We start from the raw sequence: 26223 nt of genomic DNA, 5'->3' as shown, positions 1-26223 counted from the left end.
AGAGTTTACCACTGAACCAATAAACCAATATAACGATTTTTGTGCAACGTTGCTATATCATTTATTTGACTATCAAATGATTAAGCACATTATATTTTGTTAGTCAAACGATTAATTTTTAGCTTATACACATCCATGGTTATATATTATTATAAGTTTATAACAATAATAGGTAAACTTAATAAATATGTAACAAGTTACCTATATACCAGTTATAGCAAGGTAGCATAAGCTAACATGACCTAAATATTTTAATAAATTACTAAAATTTTATTTTTCATGTACCACATGTATTTATTTTGAATGTTTAGTATTTTGTTATTGTTTAGTATTCTGATAAAGATTGTTCAATAGCAATTATTAAATTTAGTGACATTGGAAAAAAAATAAAATATTGAATATTCTTAATTATATAACTAAAAATGCCATTATCATTGTTCTCAATTGTATTTTACTGCCTGCTATATATTATAAAATTATTGAAGTGTGACATGAATATTTGGAATATTACATTTATACAATATGATAGATTATAAGTTACCTAAGGGAACAAAATTGGGAATACAATTGTGTTTATATTGTTTTTGTTATAGAGTTAGAACACAACACAAAACTGTTGATAAATGTTTTTAAATTTAAATCCATAGACAGTATTAATGATAGCTGAGAAAAATTAAAGCATAGATATTGAAAAATAAAACATACTAATCCTTTTTTTTTTTAATAAATTAAAGATAGAAATAAATAAACAACAATATACATATTTTTTCTTAGTCGGTTTATTAAAAAAAAAAAACAAAATTAACACAAGAACAAAATAATTCACAAAAATCACTATACCATACCAGACTTAAAAAATAATTATTAATAGTAAAATTAATATCTAATCACATTTTAGATTACAAAAAAAATAATAAAGCACCTGATTATATCCAATGGATTAACTTGATAATAATCAAAGTGATACAACCGTTCAAAAAAAAAAAAAATATACATGTCAAAAATAAACCATATAAATTCACATAAATAAAAATGTATTGTACCCTGAAATGTTTTTATTTTTAATTTAAGTCAATTTGTTTATACACTCAAATGTTTTTTAGGCAAACATTACAAAGAAGAATAGAAAATGTAGAGAATGATTACTTTGATTTAGCACCGGTTTTTAAATATTTACTACTTTTTAGTATTTTGAGTAGGTCATCTACTGTCCATCAATAATTTATCTACCGTTAAACATTCTAAATTAAACTATTTATTATGTCATAATCAGAGATATATTACATTTACTGGTGTTAGGTTTAGCACATTTACATTAAATACATTTATATCATGGTATTATTTTTGTCTGGTAAAATAAAAGTTAGGTAACAAAATAATAATAATAATAATAATAATAATATTGGAACATTTAAAATTATACAATGTAAATTATTGAAATAATAAAAAAGTAATAACAACATTTGGGATAAAAAAAAGCATACAATTAAATGCATAAATAAAGTAAGATAGATGAAATAGTTAAAACATAATTTTCTTAAAATATTGGATCATTTTAAAATTTACAATAAGTATTTTTCCTTATAAGAAAAACTAAATATTTTTTCATTAAAAATATATGATTATGTTTGATTAAATTTGTATTAATTTTGTCTAATATAGTGTCTAGTCTTTTAATTTACAAAATTGATATGATTGCATATTTCAAACACACCACTGATCTACAGGGTTTAGTTATTTAAATTTATTATACTTTAAAAAGTAAAATATTTTAGAATAATATTATTGGTATTTTATTTTTGTAACTTTATTATTGTATATTAGTTGTGTCTATGTACTATGATTATGATTCAATTAATCATGTGATGAATATATTAAATACGTTTTAAATAAATTTATTCTAACAGTAAGATAGTGAAAATACAACATTAACATTATACATAATATAACCTAAATCACACAATAAAACCAATAGCTACCGTTGTGCATTAGAATAAAACAACAAATGCATGGCAGCATGGAAATGAAAGCGTGCAGTCTTATAATTAAGGTAATAAGAACCTCGTTTTGTCTTGTAGAATGACTAGTAATTTTTCGTTAGCCAAATGTATATAAAAAAAAAGGAAGCATTCAAGAGTATTCTTTATACATGATTGTAAAGGAAGCTTTTTAGATTAAAACAAATTTATAATTTTATATAAATTGCTTAATGAATAATAAGTTTTGAATTTCAAAATGAAATCATATGATAAGATATCACGAATTTTTGGAATTGGCATGTCATAATGGATATGCTTATATAAATATGAATTCAACTAAGGTAAATAATTTACTATAAAAAATGTTGTACATAATTTGTTCAATGATATATATTTTATACTGGAAGAAGTAGTATCAAAATACTAAGTTTAGATAATTAAAATAGGGGGGGGGGGGGGGTTAATAGAAATAAGATAAGACATTTTTACGATTAACAATGAAATAAGTTTTGTATGACACAAGTTAATCAACAAATTGAAAATTGAAAAATAAATATTACTTAAAAACGGAATTAGTTAACCCTGTGAATAAATATAATATGAAATAAATATTGTGTGGTCTATCAAAATACAATTTAGTCTAAATCTATGTAATATGTATTTTGATAACTATTTTGTTATACTTTAGAAAGCACCCTACACTTAAAAGCACCTCTTAAATACTATAAGACCAACATGACCTTAATTAAATATAATGACTTAGAATTTTTACTAAATCTCAGATCAAATAACTTGATATTTTTAGCACAAATATAACCTAACTTCTTACTAAAAAAATTCACAGATCAATATACAAAATAGGTATGTATCATTTTGGACATAGATTAAAATGTAATATATTTACTAGTAATTTATATACTGATATATTTAATCTGTGGTTTAAACCTTAACATTAATTTAAAAAAAGATCTTGAAAATAGTCTAATTATTAATATTATTAATTTATATATGATTCAAAAATCAAACCAAATGTCAAAAAAACAATACAAACAATTTATCAAGCTAAATCACCAAATTTTCCAAATCACCAGCAATTTGATTACACACCGACTCAAAAATTAGTATCAGTGTATTCAAATCTTAGCTATGTTTCACAATAACCAGGATTTATAGTAATATTTGGTATTAACTCAATTCGTTCAACGTCATCACTATGTTCCAATCCTATTTAAAAACAAATAATACTTAGTTAGATAGGTACTAAAATAAAAATATTAGTATTAAAAGAGTATGAAAAAAAAAGAGAATGTAAGTTGTTATTTACTTGAAAAATGTAAATCTAATTATATTCATTTTTTTATTGTCAAATTAATAAGGTCTATTCACTACTCTATTTATTAATTATTTATTAAAATGATATACTAAGTTTGAAGTAAATTCTACTTACTTTTCTGCACTCTGGGATCCTTGACAAATAAGCAACACAATGCTATTACAAATATACTAAAGGTACTCATGATCACAATTACTGCAAATGTCCATGCTCTGGTATCAAATGTATCAATACCTTCCAAAAGGTGTTTTTCTAATTCTAAAATCATAGAATATTTTGATAGCAATACCAAATTATAAAAAAATATTTTTCTAGAATGATAATTTAAATCATTATGACAGCATTTTACCAGATTCTGTCATGTCGTTTAATGTTTTAGTGGTCAATTCAGTTTTGGCCCCATCGCCTATTTCATTGCTGGCCCAAATTTGAATTTTATATAACGTATTTGGCCGTAGCGAATAAATATCTTTGAACATCTATTAAAAATAAATACAAAAAATTTTTTAGAATATTTAAGAATAATTTATAGGTTATATAATTTTAAGTGTTTTTATATAGTATGAGCTAGTGCTAGTAATTATATAAAATTAGTTATTTTTAAAATAAAAAATATCTATCAAAAGACAGCAATACCTTTCAGAGTAAATTAAGTATTTTAAAAGACATTTCTTTCCCATTTTTTAAAATATAACTTGTATATTAGTATTTGCAATTTGCACTACTTTTTATATTATATTTTTACAAAATATTAGTCTTAAGAAGACACTGCTTTAATTGTATGTGTTATTTCTGTCTTATTAACATATTATAACATACCATATTTGTGTTCAACAGAATTAATTATCAAAATTAATAGTAAGAATATTATAAATAGCATTTGATAGGCTTTTATTGGTATTTTAATTTTTAAGTGAGTTATAGCTACATAAAATATTTCAAACTTAAAATGATAAAAAAAAAATATCTTCTGAGATGCTCTTGTGAAAATATTCTTACCTTTAAGTTAGGTAAATTAATTTTACTGAAAGCAAATTATCTATGTTGGATAAGATATAAACAACACAACGTCCTCTTCTATTCTAACTATCCAAATTAGATTGAGAAAAGTAGAGTCAGGTGTCAAAGGAGTCAAGTGAAAATGAATCAATTAATTTAAGAGGATATTAGCGCAATTTTTGTTTTCTCTCAGATCAACATACAACATAGATAAAACGCTTTCACCTAAAATCGTTTTTTTTATGATTTTTGAATAACCACCTATTATAAAAATTATAGAGGATAATATTTTTGAAAGAATAATATATCAGTTTTATATTTTATTGTTATTTGATATTTACTTTCAAAATAAAAAATAAATGTTGTAAGTTTAAATGATGTTTAAATTGTTTTGAAACAATATTTAGATAAATCAATATGTCATAACCCTCAATAATATAATGGTTGATTTTACTCTAAGATTACCTAAAAACATAATAAAAATGATTCGGCATAAATGTGTTTTGGCTATGTTGAACATGAGCCAGAGAGAGAAAACAAACAGTACACTGACATCCTCTTAATGTTGAAATCAATGATTTAAAAAAAAAAAAAAATAATATTTATCTAGTAATTTCTTTATGGTATGAAAAAAAGAAAGTATCTAACTACAAGCTGTTTTTACCTTAGATGGATTTACTTGAAGAACATTCCAATCATCTCTTGAATTTCTATCATCTATAATTCTATACCTAATGGTAATATTTTTAACAGAAGATTCATCATTGTTTTCTATTTTTCTCCATGTGATGAGCATTAATACAGTACTAGGTATAACTTTTACACCAATTAAGGATCCAGGTATACCTACAATAATTTAAATGTTGTTCAGTACATTCAGAAATACAATTTACTATTTTACTTACTTTTTGGTTTTAGTTCAAATTCAGCCAGTGGAGCATGTTCAACATAGCCATTAGCAGCTGCTAAATCACAAACATAAACACCAGCGGCTGATGAATTAAATGATGTAATTAATAAATCTCCATTTTCCAAAATTTTTGCTTGACCTGGTAATTCTTTATGATTAATTTTCCATGACACAATAGAATTTTTTATGTTATTGCTGCCACATTTTAGTGTAACATTTTCACCAATTTTTGGAAACATTTTAATATAATTATTATTTACCCCATTTGTAACTGGAACAAAATAAAAAGTATAATACTAAGTTTATTAATTTTACTTATTTCTATTATAGCTTACTCATAATTTAATAACTTATGAAATTTTAACAATTTAAAATTACAAATTACAAATTAAAATCTGTTAACTATGACTGTAGTTAAAAAATACTTAATCTTAATTGAAAGAATCAGTTCTTAAATATACATATTTAGTAGATATTATGATCAATATACATATGTTTTTTTTTAATAGGTAGGTACTCACATGGGATTGAAAAGAGTGAAATGGCGATTATATAAACACAAACGAATTCGACAAATCGGTAATAAATCATTTTTAAATGTGCATCTTGAAACTTATTATTAATATACAATATTTTTTATACAAGAAACAATTTTTGAGACGGAATCATTAACTCGACATCTCCGCGACACTTAATGCATAATATACAAAACTAACTCACTGATTACTTTTTAATGTTTATCATAAACTAATAAACTGTATAGGTATATTAGGTATAGTATATATACCTATATCAAATCAATTTGATCAAAAAAGAAGTAAGAAGCAACTAAAGACTACATAAAAAACTAAAAATTGTAGATTGATAAGTATTTAATAGATTCAAAACTTAAGAAGTTTGGAACCTTAATTTTGTATAGCGTATGTATACTGTGTACATTACATTGATATATAATTTATATCTATATACACATTTATTATCGATAAATCAGTGCATCAAAACCGTAGACAATAAAAAGTGAGACTTGAGCTCACGAGTACGATTATTATCGTAATGATATTATTATCAATCGATTGATTTTACAATACAATTTACGATACCTGTACTAATTTTTTAACAATTTATAAAATAAAAATGTTCAACCATTAATCTATTGGTTTATTAAGAACTAAATATTAATTTTGAAATTATTTTTGATCATTTTGTTGATTTGTATGTATATACCATTTATGTATGCATATGTGTATGTATGTATTATTATTATTATTATTTAGCACAGTGCCATTTTAGTAATTTTACAAACGTATTGATAACAATTTGTTGACGTTTGTGATTAGCGCCAATTGTTTTGAACTCATATTCGTATTTCATGTACGCAATTATTATTATTGTTATTTTGTACTATTGTCTATTTGAATGTTGTGTGTACTTGGTTGACCGGTTTATATACTAAAAATATTTGAAGAATAAAAGTATGTTAAACATACTAAAGTGACAATATTTTTGTGACAGATATTCAACATTTTTGACATATGAATTTAGAAGTGTTCAACAGAGTGAACTGGAAGGTACGAATATTAAAACTATTATTATTTGTATGTAGTCAATATTTTAGGTTTATGTTTTAGTCAATATATATTTTTAACTTTGTATTCAACAGTAACTAAAAAATTACAATTAATTAGAAGTATATAATATGTATTAAAGCCGTAGCAGTAATACTAAATGATTGGAACAACACTGGTTTTTTGGTATGTGCTAACGCTAATACTACTCCCCCTCAAAAAAGTAGCTACTACTACTTTTTTTTTTATTGTTTTTAATGTTATCGTTTAAGTGTAATGCGTTACTTTTTTGGTATATTTCTTTAAGTATTAGGTCATTATTTGTTTATGTCCATCACTATTTTCTTGTATTTTCAGACAACAAGCGTGTTCTATGTATCATGTATGTCATGAATTTTTAAATATTTACTTATATTAATAATACAGTTAAGTTCATTTTTCCCAAAAATACATTATAGAAAAAATAGAAACCAAACTGGGTCATTCACTCTGACAGTTAAATCACTATATGTTGTCCATTGATAAGTAACATAGTTCGATAATATAAAAAATATAAAAAATACACCCATTATTATTGACATTATTATAGTATAAATAAGCATATTATTTTAATTATCATTAAATACGTTATATGTAGCAACAGAATATTGACAATTTTTAACTATAAATATTGTAGTATTTCTCTAAATTGTGTATATTTTAGCAGTGATATGTTAATTGATACATACAAAGTAGCGTGTTACCATAGTATTACTACAATTAGCGTGCTACTCCCACTACTTATTGTATAAAAATATTTACTACTATAAAATAAAACTATTCACATCAGTATGTTTCTGATACATCATTTATCAAACATATAATTGGTCAAGTTTATGAACTTTTTATTTCTTTTTATTCAATGAACTTGATATAAAACCATTATTTTCAGCAATTACAACTAAGTATATAAATAATTAATAAATCATAAAATTAACTGTTTTTTTAAAATTATAAACTCAAACTGGTGAAATAGCTTAAGCATGGACAAAATAACAAATTGAAAATTGTAATAGTTTGAGGGGAATTAAATGGAATATTTTTAGAATTAATAAAAGTGAGGAAAACTATTTCATTGGAAGCAAATAAGTGGATAGTTAAGTAGAAAGTTTATGAACTTAAATTATGGTAACTGATGAATATGTAATAATATGTTATTTAGTTACTATTAAAAATACTTTAAAATCATGATTTTTATGTTATTCAGGAGGGCACTGGTGGACGTTCTGGTATGTATTGTGAATGGGCATCGCTGAGTTCAGCAGTTCAAAACTGTGGCGAATTTGGTCAAAGTGTTTTAAGTAAATTCCCGCCAGGTTCAGGAAAGGAAGTTGTGTTGTCAGTCATCAAACAACTGTCATCAAATTTAGGTATAACTCAACCACCTGAACCAAGTAAACTTGCAAAAGATAATGAAGTGACCTGGTGTATGGAAGTCAGTAAATTTAAAAATTAATAATGCAAAATATTAATTAAGACTATGTTTATTTTAGGTTATTTGTTATGGTTTGAGCTTACCATTGTCTGAACATGATACAATTAGAGATTGTGTTCATATATATTGTGATTGGCTTTCAGCGTTATATGAAATACCAAAACTATCAGTTCCAAAACCAGTATGCAATGACCCAAACCTATACGCTAGAAAAATAATTTCACATTTCTATAATTTATTTGTACCCCGAAAAGGAGAAGGTAAACAAATTTAATTTTACCAAAGATTATTTTAATAATAAGTTAACACATCATAATACTTAATGCTCATTATGCCTATTATTAAAAATACTATTATACTAAGAAAAAAAATTGTTATTTTTCTTTGTTACAAGTCTGGACATTTTTGTATTTAAATATTGGTAAGGCATTTTACAAATATAATAAATAATTTACTTTAATTAAAATTATTGTACAATATCTTTTGTACTGATTCATAATTGGATGTATTTCAGGAACTGACGCGATTAACCGCCAAGCAGTTTTGTGCCATCGTGTCTTAAGAACATTGCATGATTTATCAAGAACATCTAAAATTATTGAGCCAGAGACTTGGGAAGCGTTGTTACTATTTCTTCTGGCAATAAATGATGCCTTGTTAGCTCCACCAACTGTAAAAGGTATGAATATTTTTAAATATGTTTATGATGTTTGATCTGCTAAATTTTATCACTTAAAATATAACAGTCGAGTTCTTGATAACTTAAATCTCAAAAGCAATAAAAATAAATTTGACATATATTTTTTGAGATAATATCACTGATAATAACTTCAAGGGGCATAAAAATATTCCAGATACAAATGTTTTTAAATTATTGTGATTCGATTTTTTAAAAATTATTATTGATATTAAATTTTTACAGAGGATGTTGGGGAAGAATTGTGTGAACGAGTACTAAGTGTTCTTATAGAAGTATGGCTTGTAGCATGTGTACGTTGTTTTCCTTCACCTTCATTATGGAAAACATTGCGAGAAATGGCAGTTACTTGGCGCCACCGTACTGCTTTGATTCATCAATGGAATCGTATAAACTTAGCACTTACTGCTCGTGTATTAACATTCATGTATGGCCCAAGTTTTCCACAATTGAAAATACGTATGTATAGTTTTAATAAATTCAGTGGTGAATTGTTGACTCCAAAGTATGGGATTTAATTTGCAATGGAACTTAATTTATTATACACTCGTACTCAGGATAGTCAAATAATGATAATCATCAACGCCAAAATGTAATTTAACGATATGAACTAGTTGATGAGTACCATGGATACTAAGAACCTACCGAATCTAGTAAAGAATATTTTTATACAATATATGATAGAATGGTTTCGACACTGCAAGTATTTCCCTGAAATTATAAGTGCTGTACAACTAATACACATGTTATCTCTTGGTCTATTAGTAAAAAATACGATAAGGCCATAATAAATTCCTGTTACTCATAATTGTATAACTGAAATTGAAATTATAATGAAAATGTTGTCATGAATTATTATTGTTACAAAATATTATGTAATATAATTAATAATTTATGATAGAATAGTTTTTGTGAACATATTTTTATTCATAATTAATAAGCAGTGCATGTGTAACAACTAACATGCCTAGAGAATTCACCACTGTATAAAATTTAACTTTAAGTTAATGAATAATAATATCAAATCAAATCATTTTTATATTTTAGCTAACGAAGACATTCATCTGATACCATCTGGAATGTCCAATCATACTATAGCACAAAGTTGGTTTAGATTGCTACAAACTATTGGAAACCCTGCTGATCTCAGTCGACCAACTACAATTAGCCGAACTCCCAAATTTCTCCAAGCTGCACTTTCTGACCCCAATCATAGGCTTGTAGATCCATCAAATCATCCGTGTTTAAACGTATTGCCTTACAACTTTTATGTAGCTATACGTGGGATTGCATCTCTTGTTGATGCATTTTTAGGCAAGGATTTATTTTATTTTATTTCTTTAATCTCTTATTCTTGGTGATAAGAAAAAATATTTTTAAATAGCACCTCTTTAATGTTGTAAATATAAACATAAATGCACATTTTTCAAAATAGGCATAGTTTCTCATCCTACTATTATTTGGGATGATGTTTTACCTTGGACTACAGGAAACATTTTGGAAAAAAAAGAAGCAAGTACAGTTACACATACACCGCCTTCGCAACGTCGATTGGCTAAGAGTTTTAGCGTTGCACCTTCACTTACTAATAAGGGTATATATTTAATCACAAAATTAAATTGTCTCATTAAATAAAGTAGTTTATAGTATATATATGTAGTTGGCAGTATGCATAGGTATGCACACACAATTTCATGTGTCTAGAAGAAATGTTTTTAAAAAAAATTATAGTATTTGAATTTGGATGACTATTAACAAAGCCTTAAAAAATATGTTGGAAGTATTAATCAATAACCATCTAAAGTATTATGAAAATGAAAGCTCAAAATCTTCATAGTTATATCTATGTCAATTCCTTTAACATTAATGAGGTTTTGTTCAATTATTAATATGATTGCTTAGGGCCAGTTGTACCGTCTCCGATTAAACTCCAATTATGCTTAATCACTGATAAGTGATAACAAATATTTTAACCGGGCTAATTCGGCCGATTAAACTGTGATTAACTTTAATCGGAGACGGTACAATTGGCCCTTAATAACATAAAAATTTAATTTTAATAAGATGTATAAATGTATTATAACAAGTAATTTATGGTGTTGGCAGTTGGTGGGTACCAAAAAGACTTTCTAGAGTATTTTCTCTTCTGCCTCGAGTCTATACTTTGTGCATGCCTATGATAATTTGTCCACAAGGATTAATTCATTAAGAAATAAGAAAACTGCTCTTATTTGCAATATATTTTTATGGTATTGCCTATTTATAAAAAGTATAAGTGTATTACAACTGCATAAAGTAACAATAGTAAATAAATTTATTTTGTATATAAGATTATTTGAAAATTACAAATAAAATATATAAATATCTTATTTTATTAACAAATTTACTATAATTTCTATTTATATCTAAGTTAAATTTGAAAAATATATTTTTTATCCACAGGTGTTCCAAAATCATCTTTAGTAGGCTTAACCACTAGCCGTATTAGCACTCAATCAAATAAACTATCTTCTTCAACTACTTCTATACCATCTATAGTTTCAGGTAATTAATTTATAAATTTCTATCTATTTAATATTTATAATAAATGCAAGTAGTATTGTAATTCAAATAAAAGTTCAAAATATATTTCTAACTTTTTAAGCAGAACCCAAAATATTTGCTGAAAATCGACCACGGTGTAACAGTATTCTCCACCTCTTTGGCGAATGGTTATTTGAAGCTGCATTAATTGGAGTTGATTTTAATAAACCTAAATCTTCTACTACATGTAAGTCATTTTTAAATAATATATAATTTTATTAAAATATAAACTTTTATTGTAAAAGTTACTAGACTTGTATATGATTAAACCATTTTGGTTTCTTAAAAAAAACAATATATACCTAACCTATAGGTCGTTATAAGTGTACATACAGGAGTGACAGCTAGAGCTGCCTTCCTTGTAAGAATTTTTTTCTTGAAATTTTCTGTCAAAAGTCGAATTATAAAATATTGTCAAAATACTAAAATTATATTGTACTATTATATATAAGTATATTTTTTCTAATAAGAAAGCTTCAGCTATAGTTAGTGGTTTGTTTTGTGAAAATAATGACTATTCAACAGTGTTAAATACATATACTGTAACCTTAAACCTGATTTTATAAATTAAATGTCAGAAAATTTTTATGTTAAACCTAATCTTTTGAAATATTAATCAACATAAAATAATATGGTTCCCTATAATCACATCCATGGTTTTTGTAAAGATTAATTTCAAAAATCGTTTTCATTTATCAAAGCCTAACAGAAAAAAATGCAGTTAAGAGTCCAAATCCCTGGAGTCCTAAGCTATACAGTCTTGCCTCCCTTGACAAAAGGACCAATGCTCGGTTATACAGGTCATCATTTTAATGTACTTTATGAATTTTTTAATTAACAATTTACTGTAGAGTGTAGATTATATGAAAACACATTTGATGATTTTTTAAATGTGACATCTCTTTTTCATCTAATATTTGAAAAAAAAAACTATTATATTATCTGACATAATAATTCTTACAATACATTTGGTTTTTTTTAAATGTTAATTGTTATAAAAATTATAATTTTTTTTAAAAAGTTACTTCTTCATCTCTTCCTAAGACCTATACACCTGTGATATAAAAACTAATGGAAGTATAGCCTATTTAGTTGTATATAAGTGCAATAAATTAAATAACTGACAAAAAACTATAAGTATATTGCAATTATATTTTAATCTAATACTATCTATTTTTGTATTTTTATTTTGTTATAGCTGATAGTAGTAGAATGTATAAACGACCTAGTTCTGTGATGTTTGATACAACGAGTATAAGAAGTAGCGGTTCTGGTGGTGGATATAGCAGTATGGGAGGAGGAAGTACAGCTTCTGCATCACAACCTAATTCACTTACAGATAATGTGTCTGATAGTATTGACTCTATAACTTCCAGTTCTGGCAATGTTCTTCATTATGATCGCTATATGCCTGGACGAGCTGAAGCAATAGGAACATTATGTAGAATATTTTGTTCCAAGAAAACATCTGAAGAAATCTTGCCAGTTTATTTAGCTAGATTTTATATGGCAGTTTATGAAGGATTACACGTTAATGAAGTAATAAAAATAAATCTTAATTTATACCTATATTAATAATTATATAGATTTTAATTAAATTATTTTAACTAGGCACATGAATGTGATGAAACTATTTCAAGTATATTGTTAAATTCTCATGACCTTTTACGTTTAGACTTAAACGGAATAAATGTTCTCATACCGTATATTATTGAAACACTAGAACTTGTGTTACCTGAACGAGAACTTAAACTCAAGTAAATAAATATACATAAGCTTACATTGTATAATTTTTTATTTTTAATATTACAATTTTATATTTAGGTCAAATAGTATCCCTAAGAATGAGTTAAGAAGATCAGCAATACACTTGCTACTTTCTATGCTTGCACTACCATTACACTTTAAAGTAATTTAACTCATATTATTTATTGATATCAACTTGTTATTGAAATTAATATTTTTGTACTTCCCTAGGATTTAGCTATTAAAGTACTGAATGTATCTAGTAGTAACACAAGAGGACCTATTATTATGGGAGAACTTAAACCTCGTGTTATGAATCTTCTTATAAATGCCTTACAATTTGAATCCGATTCTCATAATTCACAAATGCTTTTAGGTATAATGCGAATATTTTATTTTTAATGATATTATTCATTTTTAATTTTTTTTTTTTTTTATATATTTTTTATTTTTTAGGAGGATTATTATTATGTGTACAAGATTCTGCAATTTTTGAAGAATCAGAAAATGATGCAGATTCTGATAATACAGCACAAAGTGATACAACATCTAATTTGCTTTCTTCGGGTAATTTTAATTACTATAGAAAGATTAAGTACCTGAATTTTAAAATTTTACTTACATTTTGCACATAATTACAGTATTTTTAATTATTTTATAATAATATTGCGCTTGATATTATGTAGTTTATTAAATCAACTAACACAATTGTTTTTTTTTTTGTATTATATTTTATTTGCGCTTGTTTGCACAGTGGAAACAATGAGTTCATTTAGCTTACCATCCAGTAATCAAGATCAAATGATGAGTTTACCTCACAGCAATTCAAGTAATATACCAACTCCTGAATCCAGTTTAGATTCAGCTGGCTTTTATTTTGCTGAACCATTTGACTTCTCAATTCTAAACAAAAGTAATAATTTTCACAAAAATATTTTATTTATTTTTGCGCTGTATTTAGTTTTTAATTGTACATCTAATGTTTATATTTTTTATATTATAAATTATGTATTATTTTTATTGTTATTCATTGATTAACAAAAATAGATTATTTTTCTCCATTAAAGTAATAAATGTATTCCAACTACCATAATTTCCATATTTTTCATCTTTCCATTATTATTTTCTGTACTTAACAATTATATATACTAATTGTTTTATTTTTTAGATTCTGCGCACGCATTATATGTTAGAGCTACATATTTAGTATGTCATAGACTAATTTCTTCATGGAAATCTGATCTGAACATTTCACTAGCTGCCTTAGAATTGCTTATGGGTTTAGCTAGAGTCCATATAAAAGAAACAGGTAACATGTTTTTAACATTTTATGATTATTAATTTGAATTAACATTTAGATACTTATGTATTTTTTTTTTAAATTTTCATACGGAAAATTGTTTTTATATTTAACTTTTCTATAGTATATTAGCTTTTTATGAACATAGATTCTCAAATATTTTGATATAATTATCCATTAAATAATAAAAAAACATGTTAAATATGAATTTTTTATGATTTTATTTTTTTTTAAATACTTGTTAATAAATACATAATTAATTTTTCACGCAGCAAGAAAATTAACTGGTAATATAATATATAATAATTTTTATGTAATTACATTAGTTATAACTATAAGTATTTGTATTTTCAATATTTCTATTTTATTTAAAATTTAAATTAATATACCTGAATATATTATTCTTATAGATTCATTGGAGTGTAAAAGAGCTGTAAAATGGCTATGTGATTATATAACTTATCAGTGTTGGCGACCGCCACCAGCTCATTCTCGGGATTTACATTCCACTATTGTTGCTGCTTATCAATGTGCTGCAGTTTGGATTGTTGCTCATCCTTACCTATTGGATGATAAAGACTGTTTGAATACTATTATTGAAGTAGTAGAACTCGGTATATCAGGAACTAAATCACATGTACGTTATACATATGAGCATTTTAAAATTTACATACTCAAATCTTACTTAAAAATTAAAATGCTGAAAAAAAATCCAATGCCTAATCACTGATAATGTTCTTTACATTACTTACTCTAATTTTTATAATAGGCCAATTCACTCTAATATTGAAGCTAATAACACATAATAGATTCTGCTATATTATAGGTTTATAAGATAAAGACAACAAATACATTGTATCATTCTCTTAAGAGGACGTCTTTACCATTGTAATTAATTACATTTTTACTCCAGTTTTGTCTCTGTCTTACTCGTATACAATATAGCAAATTTGTGTTCTTCAGAATCCATTTTATGCTATTAGCTTTAATATAATTATAATATTATTTCATTTTAGAATAGCAAAATTTACTAAAGATTATAAACCATTGTTCGTTTGAACAGCTAGGACAACAAGCCCTCCATGTGTCTAAGCTCCAAGGCTCTGCTCTCCCCTGCCCCATTCTCTCGCCAGCCCTTATAATAATTATTTAATATTTAATATTTATACTTTTATGTTTATATAATTGTATATAATTATAATTTAATAGTTTTATGTATAAATAGGGAAAACCTCAAGAACCAATAAAAATGAAAGATGAAAAAGAATTGAAGCCAGCTTCAATGAGAGTAAGAGATGCTGCTGAATCATTACTTACTATTATACTAGAACAAGTAAGAAGAATATATTATTATTATTAATAATAACATTTAATTTTTATAATTAAACTATAAATTATAGGTTGGGTATTTTCCATCTATCTGTGGTGCTGAAAGTCTGTCCTGTTTATTGGACGAAATAACATTAATCAAACACTGTAACTCAATAGCTACTGATAATGTAGAATGCAAATCTCATGCTATATCTAAGTTTAGATTTTTTGTGCTAGAAAATTCAATCATTTTAGCTCTTTTTGAAGAACCTCTAGGAAACAATCAAGGTAAATATAATTTATTATTCTTATTTAGTATGTATAAATTAGAAAGTAAATTATTTTAAATGCTTAGATGCCCAGCCAACTTTGACAGTTTTGATTAGAGGGTCATTTGGACGACAAGCTTGGACTTTACAATTAAGGCATTTGCCTAGACATCGGTCTTCATCAACAAAACAGTACAATGTTTGCCCTGGCCGCCCTGTAGCAATGGAAGAACCTAATCGACATAGATATTCAAGAAGGTCTACTACACATTTTTCTGAAAGCATAGAACGAATACCAACTTGCAAAATGTATTTATTTTTATATTTTTAATTATTTTTACTGAAAACTAAATTACATTTAATTTTAGAGATAAATCCATACCAAGTTTAGATAGTTTAGTTTTTGATGATGAAGAACATAGTATATTATCAGATTTAATTGAAAAACAAAAGGAGATGGAAAGTTCTTACATGGAACCTTCGCCTAAAGCAACAGAAATGTTACCACCTCAACCTTGTACAGATTTCAATACAGCCAGATTATTTTTATCCCATTTTGGATTTTTGTCCAGATTAGATGATACAAACGTAATTATCTTATACATAGAAAATTGTATACTTGCATATGTTGTCTTCGTCTTACCAAAGCATAGCATAAACATAGTAAATGTAGTGTTCTGAATAATCAATTTTACTTTGCTATTTACTTATTTTTAATATTAAAGTGAATTGACCAATCATCAAATCTAAAGGTAAAAATATTATCTAACCCCATCTAAGCATTTCTAATACTTTAATTTTGAATTATATTAAAACGTATAAATATTTTATGGCTTACAAAAAATTTACAATTTTTATATACCCATTGCTTGTTTAAAATTAAAATGTCAAAAAAAAAGTCTATGGCCCTAAATAATATTCTTACATTTAAATTTTATAATTGATCAGTTCACTATAATGTAAGAAATAACAGAATAAAATGGATTATTCTGTATTTAAAATTTTCTGTTATATGTTAAATAAGACAAAGATAACACACTATACAAGTACAACAATCTCTTAATATATACATAACATAAGACAAATATAACCTAACCAAAAAATAATAACTTACTGCTATAAAAATTAAAAAAATATTTATTTTTAAATTTTAGCCATCATCAGTCCCTTCATTAGTTCCTTTAAATGTACATCATGAAAATTTTTGCAAAGACCTTGAAATTCTTGATAATACCCCATCACGCACCTGCGACACGTGCCATGTATTTTATGTTAAGGACGGTCAAACAAATTTCAAGGACATCCTTAATAATGTGGTAATTCTCCGGAACTTGTTTAATATTTATTATTGTATATTATTAATAAATAATACTTTTATGAATTAAATTTATTTAGACTTCCAACACAGCAGTTTCACCAAACTTTTTAGAAATGTTAACTAATCTTGGTTGGCCAGTTAATATAAGTGTACACCCTGGATGGACGGGACGTGTTGAAACAAGTTGGAATTTACCTGATAATAAACATACTAAAGACCAAAAATGTAATACTCCACATGGTGGAAGCTTGTATAATGGTGAAACTCATGTGATCTATTGGGCAGATGTAAGTTCTGAAATAGCTTTTGTCGTTCCTACAAATTATAAAGAACGCGTGAAATCACAAAACTCTGAAGGTATACTTTATACAATTAAACAATAGTTAACCAGTAGAATTTTTTTTTAAATTTAATGTTGAATAGGTGATGTCTTGCAGCATGGAGGTATCAGATATTCAAAACCAGTCACTACAAGAGCTATGTCTATTGAATTTGATTATAAAGGAAAACCAACTCAGCCACATATTGAACCACCCAAAAGACGTCCACAATATGTGTCAGCTACAGTAATGTTAGTTTGGCTTGAAAGTTTTGAAGATCATATAAATTTTCCTATTGGTGAGTAATTGGTCATTTAATCGCTTAAATCCTAAAAAAAAATTGTAGTTTTTATTTAAAAATTCAATCTATATTATAATACTGTAAAAATAAATCAATGAAAAAATTTTTTTTTTTTTTAGCAAATCTTCTATCCTATACAAATACCGGCATTGAGCCTTTGTCACATATTAAAGATATAGGTGACGTACATGTCATATACCTGCATGCATTACAGAGTGGATTACTTAGAGTGAAAATGCAAGGACCAATTGGAAGGTATTTAACTTTAAATTAAGGAGTATCTATACACCATTCACTCTCATATAGCTTAAGTAGTAAAATACTGATAGAAGAGTTATTATTTTTTGAAAACGATGATTTTAATTTAACTTTAGAATAATATACTTTAATTGTATGATATTTAATGATTTCAATTTTTTAGAACAAATCTTGCCACTCCATTAGTCGATGGTATGGTTATTAGCAAACAAGTAGTTGGTACAATGGTCAGACAAACTGCGTTAAACATTTGTAGACGTAAAAGATTAGAGAACGACAGGTGAGTTATATTTATTTAATTTTTATAAGCAAAATAAAAAATTGAATTTAGAATATTTTGTTAACGTGTTTTGTGCTTATACAGTCTAACACAAATATACAATAATGCAATACTAATTAAGAGTAGGTCATTGTTAATGTTCTACTGAAGTTGATAAAAAATAAGAATAATTTATTGTTACTTTGAAATTTAAATTGAATTATTTTTATTTATTTTCAGTTTTCAACCCGGTCATATACGCAGGCGTTTAAAAATTCAAGAAATTGTTGGAAAATACCAAATAAAGATGACTAAGCCAGAGCTTTATACATATTTATTAAGCAATGCTAATTCCATATGAATAGGTAATCATTTCTACTTAGTGACTTGTGCAATATATGCTTTTTGTTTTTTTATTTGTCATATAAAACAATAAACATAAGTCAATTCTTTGGAATTCAATTTTATGACCATATATGTATTAAATTCCAAATTTTGTGATATTTAGTTAATTTTAATTATTTAATTCAAATTTTTATTATTGTTTACTTTTATTAACCATTTATAATAATAATAATAATTTTTTTTTAATTAAATGTCATTCAATTGTGTACATTGTTATTCCAAATAATCATTAATCTGATTGATTTTTGGCTAAAAGAAAGTTATTATATAAATTTATATTAATAAACTAACTGCATTTTTTTAAAAGTGAGCATTCTTCTCATTCATAGTTTCTGTTTAATACAGTATATACTGATATAAAATACTTAAGTACATTCAGGATGTAAAAATATAATACGACCTTGTCACATTTTATTATAGATATTAAAGCTAAGATAGATGATTTTGAACAATATTTTTAAATTTTACAATCTTGCTATTATTTGCTTGGTTTAATATATGATTGTAGCTTATAGCTTATACTATTATCTTGAAATTATTACTATTAAGAAAACTATATATTTTGGTGGCTTCCCATTGCCACCCATGAGGTTTTATTAATATATTTTTATAAATTGAAATATTTAACAGTTATAATTCCAGATGTAGGAAATATTCTTTATAACTCAGAAATTCTCCTTTAAAATAACCAAACCTGAATTTTCCCGAAATTCAATTACCAATAGATATCCATTGCTAGATTAAACTTTTATTATTGGAAAAATTAATTTAATCATACCAACAATGAAAAATCAATAGTGCAAAGCAAACCAATTAATGAGTTTAATAAAAAAAAAAAACTCAAAAAAATATTTTAGTGATCAGTGTTAAACACAGACACAGACCATTCAAGATATATATATTTATATGGTACACAAACACAGAATTTATATCATAAAATTAAATACAACACTTAATGTCATTCAACATTATATAATAAATAGGACACATCAATTGTCGTATGAAAGTATACTAGAGTAATACAGTGTGCTTATACTAACATAAAGTAATTAAAGTAATAAAAGTGTATCAATAATAACATAGATTTAAGTTAAAATTTAAATTTAATATTATGTATCTTATTTTAATTATAGGTACTATTTTTATGAAAGTAAATCTGTTAATATTAGTGGTGTACTATAATGTGTTCTGTAATCATATTCGGGAGAGCTAAGCGATTCATAACCAATGTCTTCATACTGTTCTGTGTCAATATCATCTTCCTGGCATATTTCAAGAATGTGTTCATCATAGGTTGTTGTTACTTCTTCAACAGCTTCTTCTACGATAATAAAACGTTCCAAAGAGTTACTTTTGTCTTCGGAATGTTCTTCAATTTCAGATTCATCTATGTTTGGTGCTGAAATTTGCATTTCTTCTGTTGGAATCTTAACTGTATCTAGAATTCTTTCTGTGTCTGTGTTTAGCATGAATATTGGATCATCATCACTTATGTTTGCATTGGGTAAATTAATATTTTGGCCGGGTTCCATGACTTCTGATGTGCCCCCCACCATTTCATCAAGAGAACATTCATTAAGGAAACTCTGTAAAATAATTAATTTTTAAATAAAACTAATGTACATTGCACTTGCAATAATAATTTAAACTAAATAATACTTACTTCGCCGAGAAGTTCATCAGCAATTTTCTCCAAACGTTTTGAAACATTGTTGTCAAGCCAGTCCATATCATCATCGTCGTCTGGAAGTTTGAGATCATGTAGGATGGAATGGTCAGTAATAGGAACAGAATCTGACAACAGAGCATCAAACAAGATGTTCGATTCCGTTTGCCCTTCTGCAGAGGGTGTCTATTGGACACGGCAGGTCCGTTAATCGAAATCTTGTTATTAACTGCTGTTGTACAGAATTCTGTAACTACTGATTTTGGTATGGATGACTCAGTGGAAAGTTGTTCTCGTAATCTTTCATTTTCGGCGATCAATTGCTCTTGGTTGGCTCGTAAAGTTTCTATTTCTTCTCTTAAATGTACATTCTAAAAATACAATATTTTATTATTTGGAAAATGTTAGAAAGGTACTACAATTATATATCCACATTTTAAACAAAATTATTAGTAAAATATATAATATTGAAAACATAATAAAATAAGGTATATAAATATGCATATTTGAAAGAAATATGTACATAATTATGTTATATGTATATGGTATATCTACCAGTCTTTGTTTTCAAATCAAATAATTAACAACTTACATATTATTATATTAAGTATAAAAAATATAAAAAGTATATTAGATATATGTTATATTTAAGAGAAAATAAATATTTTAAATGTTAATCCACATAAACATAATACCTAGGACCTAGGTACTTGAAAAATATTCCATAAATTAAAAGATTAATATTTGTGAACCAAAATGCATCCAATGTTTATGTAAAAAATAATTTACACACCTCTTTTCTTAACCCATGAACCATTCCTGATAAAATATTGAATTGTGCTTTCTTTTTATCTCTAGATAATTGTGCTGCTTCTCTGTTTCGTAATTTCCTGAAAAAAATATATATATATATATTATTAATAAATAAGTAAGTAAAATGACAATTTAATATGTGGATTTGTTTAAAGTAATTAGTAAATAATAAATTTAAAACGAAAGAGTGTAAAATAATATTATAGCGATTTTCCTTAATTTTAAAAAGCTTTAATTAGTTTTGAAATGTTGATATGCGTAATAATATTAATTAATAAATAATTAGTAATCACTAATTAGTATTAATTGTTATTATCTATCATTCAACTATAAGTCAAAAGTAGATAGATTTAAAAATATTCAATTTTTATCAATGTATTTATCATTAAGAAAATATGATATTAGCACAGAATAAGACAATAATATTAGATTGAAACATTCTTTAAGGTACCTATCGATAATTCGACAAATATTTTAATTTCGAGTATAACAGTATATTAATTTAAGATGATAATTACCATTGATACTTAATGTTAATCAGCTATAATTATCACACATTTATATATTAATATACAAAATTATAATAATTAATTTGGTATAAAAAACATGAAACTGACATCAAAACTACTTAAAAGTTAAAATAGTTTTTTAATCAACAGAATGATTATTATTTGTAAGATTGTTGTTCTATATTATTTGTATTTAAATATAATATTTCAACGACCTACTAAATTATATACTATTAACATTGATTAAATAATATTATACTATATACTTGATATATTTAATTAATGCTATTAATACCTATATCAGCGTTTCCCAAAGTGTGTTCCGCGGAACCTTAGGGTTCCGTGGGACAATCTCAAGGGTTCCGCCAGATGTATGTGATTATTGAGAAAATTATTTTATATTATATTTGGATTATTTATATTATTAAAAATTATTATTTTAAAATATTTAAAAAAGGGAGTTCCGCAAAACACAATTTATTTCTCAATGGTGCCGTAAGGTCGTAAGTTTGGGATCCGCTGACCTATATAGATCAAGCGCGTATACAGGGGGGGGGGGTTAACAATTTATTAATTTTAGAAATAATTAGTAATAATATAAATATTATCCGGTGGAGTATGACTCCGCAAATTTGCAGAATCATGTACATTTTAATAGCCATTGATATACATACATATATACACGATTTCGCAAATTTAATACATATATAAATATATACATCACGATCTTGCATAATTTTAAATGCAACGTTGCCATTCCAAAAACGTGTATAAATAAAATATATTATTGTAACATAATAATATATTACAAATCATTGTGTACTTTAAACGCAATTTTGCGCTTTTGAAAACAAAATTTTAGTTTACATTTTACATATTGTTAGATTCGTTGGATTGTCGTATTTTATGTTGTAACTTGGGCATAATATGGTTAATTATTATTTATTTCAGAGTTCTTTATAATGAGATTTATTTTGAAGTTGTAAGAATTTTTTTTTTTTCATATGACATCAACATTATCAAACATTAATTGTTTTCATAGACTCATAGTCCATCAATTTAATTTTGTAGATAAAATATAAGATAAATGTTAATTATTTTATAAGATACATATATACTAACATTACTAGCATATATAGCTACAAATATTTTTTTTTATTATTATAAATATCTAAGGCCTCGTTACATAGGAAGTGACTGCAGGTCAATATACAAATATTATATACATATAATATAATATTTTACTGCACTGAGATAAAATTATTTTAGTTCCAATTTTTCCCAAATCCTAACATTTACAGATGAAACGAATTTAGTCAGTGACATACCTTCATATTGACACTATTGAATTCTTTTTTAAAAATGATCGGTTCACATTTACAGTTAATTAGTTCAGAACGAGGAAAAGATTTAACATTAGTCAATTTGTATAAGTATAGGTTTGTTGGGTATCGTAAAAAAGACGCTGTTCAAGTAACAAAAATTGTACGGCACTCATTTTTTTAGACCTAAAAAGTTCTAGTTTTCGACTTTTCTGGCAACCATAATTATGTTGCAGATCCTCAAACAAAAATGTATAGGCAAGTTTTAAGAGAAAACTGCAAACGAAAGGCAGAAGAATTCATTTCGTACAAACCAGTAAACATAATTAGATCTGAATTCCTGAAGTCCCTACAGCAATTAGATTTTTAGATACTACATCAATAAGAAAGGTAATATATATTAAACGTCGAAAAAAAATGTCCATACTACCCAAGTCCCAAATAATAAGATAAAGCTTTAGAACAATTAAGACGATAGCAATTAGAAGATAGCTTTATGTAAAAAAAAACAGCAATGTATTCATAGTTCAGCAAATTAATATTTTGTTTGTATAATAACTACTGATAATATTTAATTTATAATAAAAATTTACATAGAAATATTCGGAGATGGTACATTTGAGTATTGCGGAATTAGGTATGTATATCAATAGCTATTTGTGGAATTGTGTTGCAGCCTTATTATCACAGATAATAGCTATTTATACAACTACTATATAAATATATATACATACCTATATCACTATGAGTATTGAGTATTATAAAGTTAATAAGTCACGACCCCCACTGTCTATTCAACATTTTTAGGGATTAGTTTGGATTATGGGGTATTCATACGTGATTAGTGCAAATCCTGGAGGATTTTTGTATTTTCAGAGATGTAATAAGACGTGTGTTTTCAACTATATGGTGGACAAGAGAGATGGCAAAATCATAATTATATTTTTATATATTGATTTGATACATAAAAAGAAAGCTTATCACTTTGATTGCCTACTATATCTACAGCCATCTTTAATAATCATATTTTAATCGTATGCATCCGTGGCAGCTATACGCACTCAACAGGTAAGTGCAGGTAACCGTGCAAAATATTTTAACTATAATAAGTGCTGCGACGGCCAAGTTAACCACGCAAGAACTAAATTATATAAAAAAACACGACGACAAGAGACAAAATATAATATGAATATAAATATTGCGGGCTGCGGCCTGCGAGCAATATGGTTCGCTCGTTGCTCGTATACCTATTTGTTTGTTTAATATTGTTTATGCGCAATATGCAGATATAATATGGTTTATTCACCCGCCGACCATCAACCCATGCCTTGGCGGGACACGAAGCATAGGCATTATATTCTAATAAATAATAATAATATCAACATGGTCGTATTATAGCCGACGCGTTGGCGTTTGCGGAAAAAGCGATTATAGCAGCTGTAGCGGTGTTGAAGTGGTGGGGTTGGCGAGGAAGGAAGCATGCATAGATAGCACGGGCCGACGGAGTATCGCTTGTGGTGTGTGGGGGGGAGGGGTAAAGTTTTTAATAATTATTTTGACATTACATTATTTATTACCATTGTATATTTCAACCGTGATTATTTTATTACTATATATTATTTTTTACTCACTTGCGCAATATTTTCTCCTCAGGTGAGATGTTTTTTACGTACGTCCTCTTGGCCGGCGGCGATTTCGATGACATCGACGATCCGCCGTCGATGTCACCAGCGGCCGGGTGCTGTCGCTGTTTGACATAGCACATGGCTGAGTTGAATATCAGCATTTGACTAGGTCGAATAATGTTGGGCGCCATGAAAACTGTTGTAGTTGTCGGCAGTAAAAAACGATCTTACGACGGCCAGCCGCCCGAACCGCGGTCGATGAAATATTGTACAGCGATGATTGATGAAAAACAATTTAAATAACACTCTTCTCGTGTTACAACTATGTTTTGATTATTAGTTTATTGTTAATAGATCGCCAAATAAAATAAGTACATATATACACAAATTGTTACGAATAAAGTCAAGTTTTAGTTTTTGCGTTTGGTGGTAGTACGTGCTGCTTCTGATGCCGAATTGTTACTGAACTAGCGTAGCGATTAGCGAGAGGTGGTGACCGGAGGAGGCGGCGGTAGTTTTTGTCGACATGGCACGGCAATGTGGCAAACATCAAATTCCCGACATCGATGTTTATCCGACATCGATAGTCACCAAGCATGATGCAACAACATCGAATTATTTCGCATGTATGTACAACTGGAGATGGTACTTACTAGTTACTGTTATTACTTACTACTTATACTCATTTACTGAAAGAAATTAAAAAGCTGTTAGTTAACTCATAAGTAACAATTATAGATAATATATAGACGTGAAATTGAAAAATTCAAATTTTAAATGCCAATTGCCTATAAAATTTTATGAAAGTTAATACATATTTAATGTTTTCAACCGTATCGATTCTCGATAATTTTTTGACCAAAGTTCAATCACCAAGAACCATGACATTTTGTACCAACTATACCCTAAACAGAATAAGATTGTATTCAACATTAAACACTGTGGAATTATAAACACTAGGAGAAAAGGTTAAAATTATTATTTTACAATAATAACAACAGTTTAATTTGACATATAGGCTATAGATAACTGTACAGTCTGTACAGTCTACTACTTATATCAATCATCAGACCTATATGGCAATATCTATTTTGTAAAAAAATTGGGCTAAGTCAGAAAAACTATTTTCTTCGTATTCTTTTAGTTTTTCAATTTGTTGTCTTATAAATAAAAAGTAAAACATATTAAAGTTTCATGAGTTTTTTTATTTGGAGATTTAAAAGCTTTAAATTTTTACATATAAGAGGATGGACATTTTGCT

At 26.3% G+C, this 26223-nt stretch overlaps 3 protein-coding genes across 15 annotated transcripts; 1 reads left to right on the top strand and 2 right to left on the bottom strand.

Moving 5' to 3' along the window:
* Positions 1–761: 761 nt before the first annotated feature.
* On the bottom strand, positions 762–6159 carry LOC132918265 (uncharacterized). The gene is made up of 6 exons (XM_060979416.1): positions 5743–6159; positions 5217–5492; positions 4976–5157; positions 3662–3791; positions 3427–3570; positions 762–3203 (listed from the first exon to the last, which is right to left on the bottom strand). Exons 1-6 carry the CDS (start codon positions 5810–5812, stop codon positions 3124–3126), a joined length of 882 nt encoding a protein of 293 aa, XP_060835399.1. The 5' UTR covers positions 5813–6159; the 3' UTR covers positions 762–3123.
* LOC132918263 (ral GTPase-activating protein subunit beta) lies at positions 5783–19235 on the top strand. 13 transcript variants are annotated; one of them, XM_060979404.1, is made up of 30 exons: positions 5783–5800; positions 6734–6789; positions 8033–8260; positions 8319–8520; positions 8655–8681; positions 8775–8939; positions 9183–9416; positions 10005–10271; positions 10393–10551; positions 11400–11501; positions 11602–11727; positions 12739–13079; positions 13152–13297; positions 13365–13449; positions 13518–13662; positions 13743–13853; positions 14041–14199; positions 14455–14595; positions 14859–14873; positions 14997–15223; positions 15812–15919; positions 15987–16185; positions 16253–16475; positions 16535–16754; positions 17321–17482; positions 17562–17841; positions 17908–18102; positions 18225–18360; positions 18527–18643; positions 18863–19235. In XM_060979404.1, the coding sequence occupies exons 2-30, from the start codon at positions 6754–6756 to the stop codon at positions 18981–18983; spliced, it is 4677 nt and encodes a 1558-aa protein (XP_060835387.1). In that variant the 5' UTR covers positions 5783–5800; positions 6734–6753; the 3' UTR covers positions 18984–19235. The 13 variants fall into 13 exon arrangements, with proteins under 13 accessions (XP_060835387.1, XP_060835388.1, XP_060835385.1 ...); XM_060979403.1 differs by lacking the exon at positions 5783–5800 and adding an exon at positions 6575–6592; XM_060979405.1 differs by lacking the exon at positions 5783–5800 and having other exon boundaries at positions 6535–6789; positions 11605–11727.
* Positions 19236–19876: 641 nt separating this feature from the next.
* On the bottom strand, positions 19877–25455 carry LOC132918266 (X-box-binding protein 1). Its single transcript, XM_060979417.1, has 4 exons — positions 24969–25455; positions 21487–21583; positions 20691–21064; positions 19877–20613 (listed from the first exon to the last, which is right to left on the bottom strand). The coding sequence occupies exons 1-4, from the start codon at positions 25151–25153 to the stop codon at positions 20517–20519; spliced, it is 753 nt and encodes a 250-aa protein (XP_060835400.1). The 5' UTR covers positions 25154–25455; the 3' UTR covers positions 19877–20516.
* Between the last annotated feature and the right edge of the window lie 768 nt (positions 25456–26223).

The sequence above is a fragment of the Rhopalosiphum padi genome, chromosome 1 (genome assembly GCF_020882245.1).
Source record: "Rhopalosiphum padi isolate XX-2018 chromosome 1, ASM2088224v1, whole genome shotgun sequence".
Taxonomy (NCBI): domain Eukaryota; kingdom Metazoa; phylum Arthropoda; class Insecta; order Hemiptera; family Aphididae; genus Rhopalosiphum; species Rhopalosiphum padi.
The sequence above is the reverse complement of the archived record's forward strand: the minus strand, read 5'-3'. Positions and strand labels throughout refer to the sequence as shown.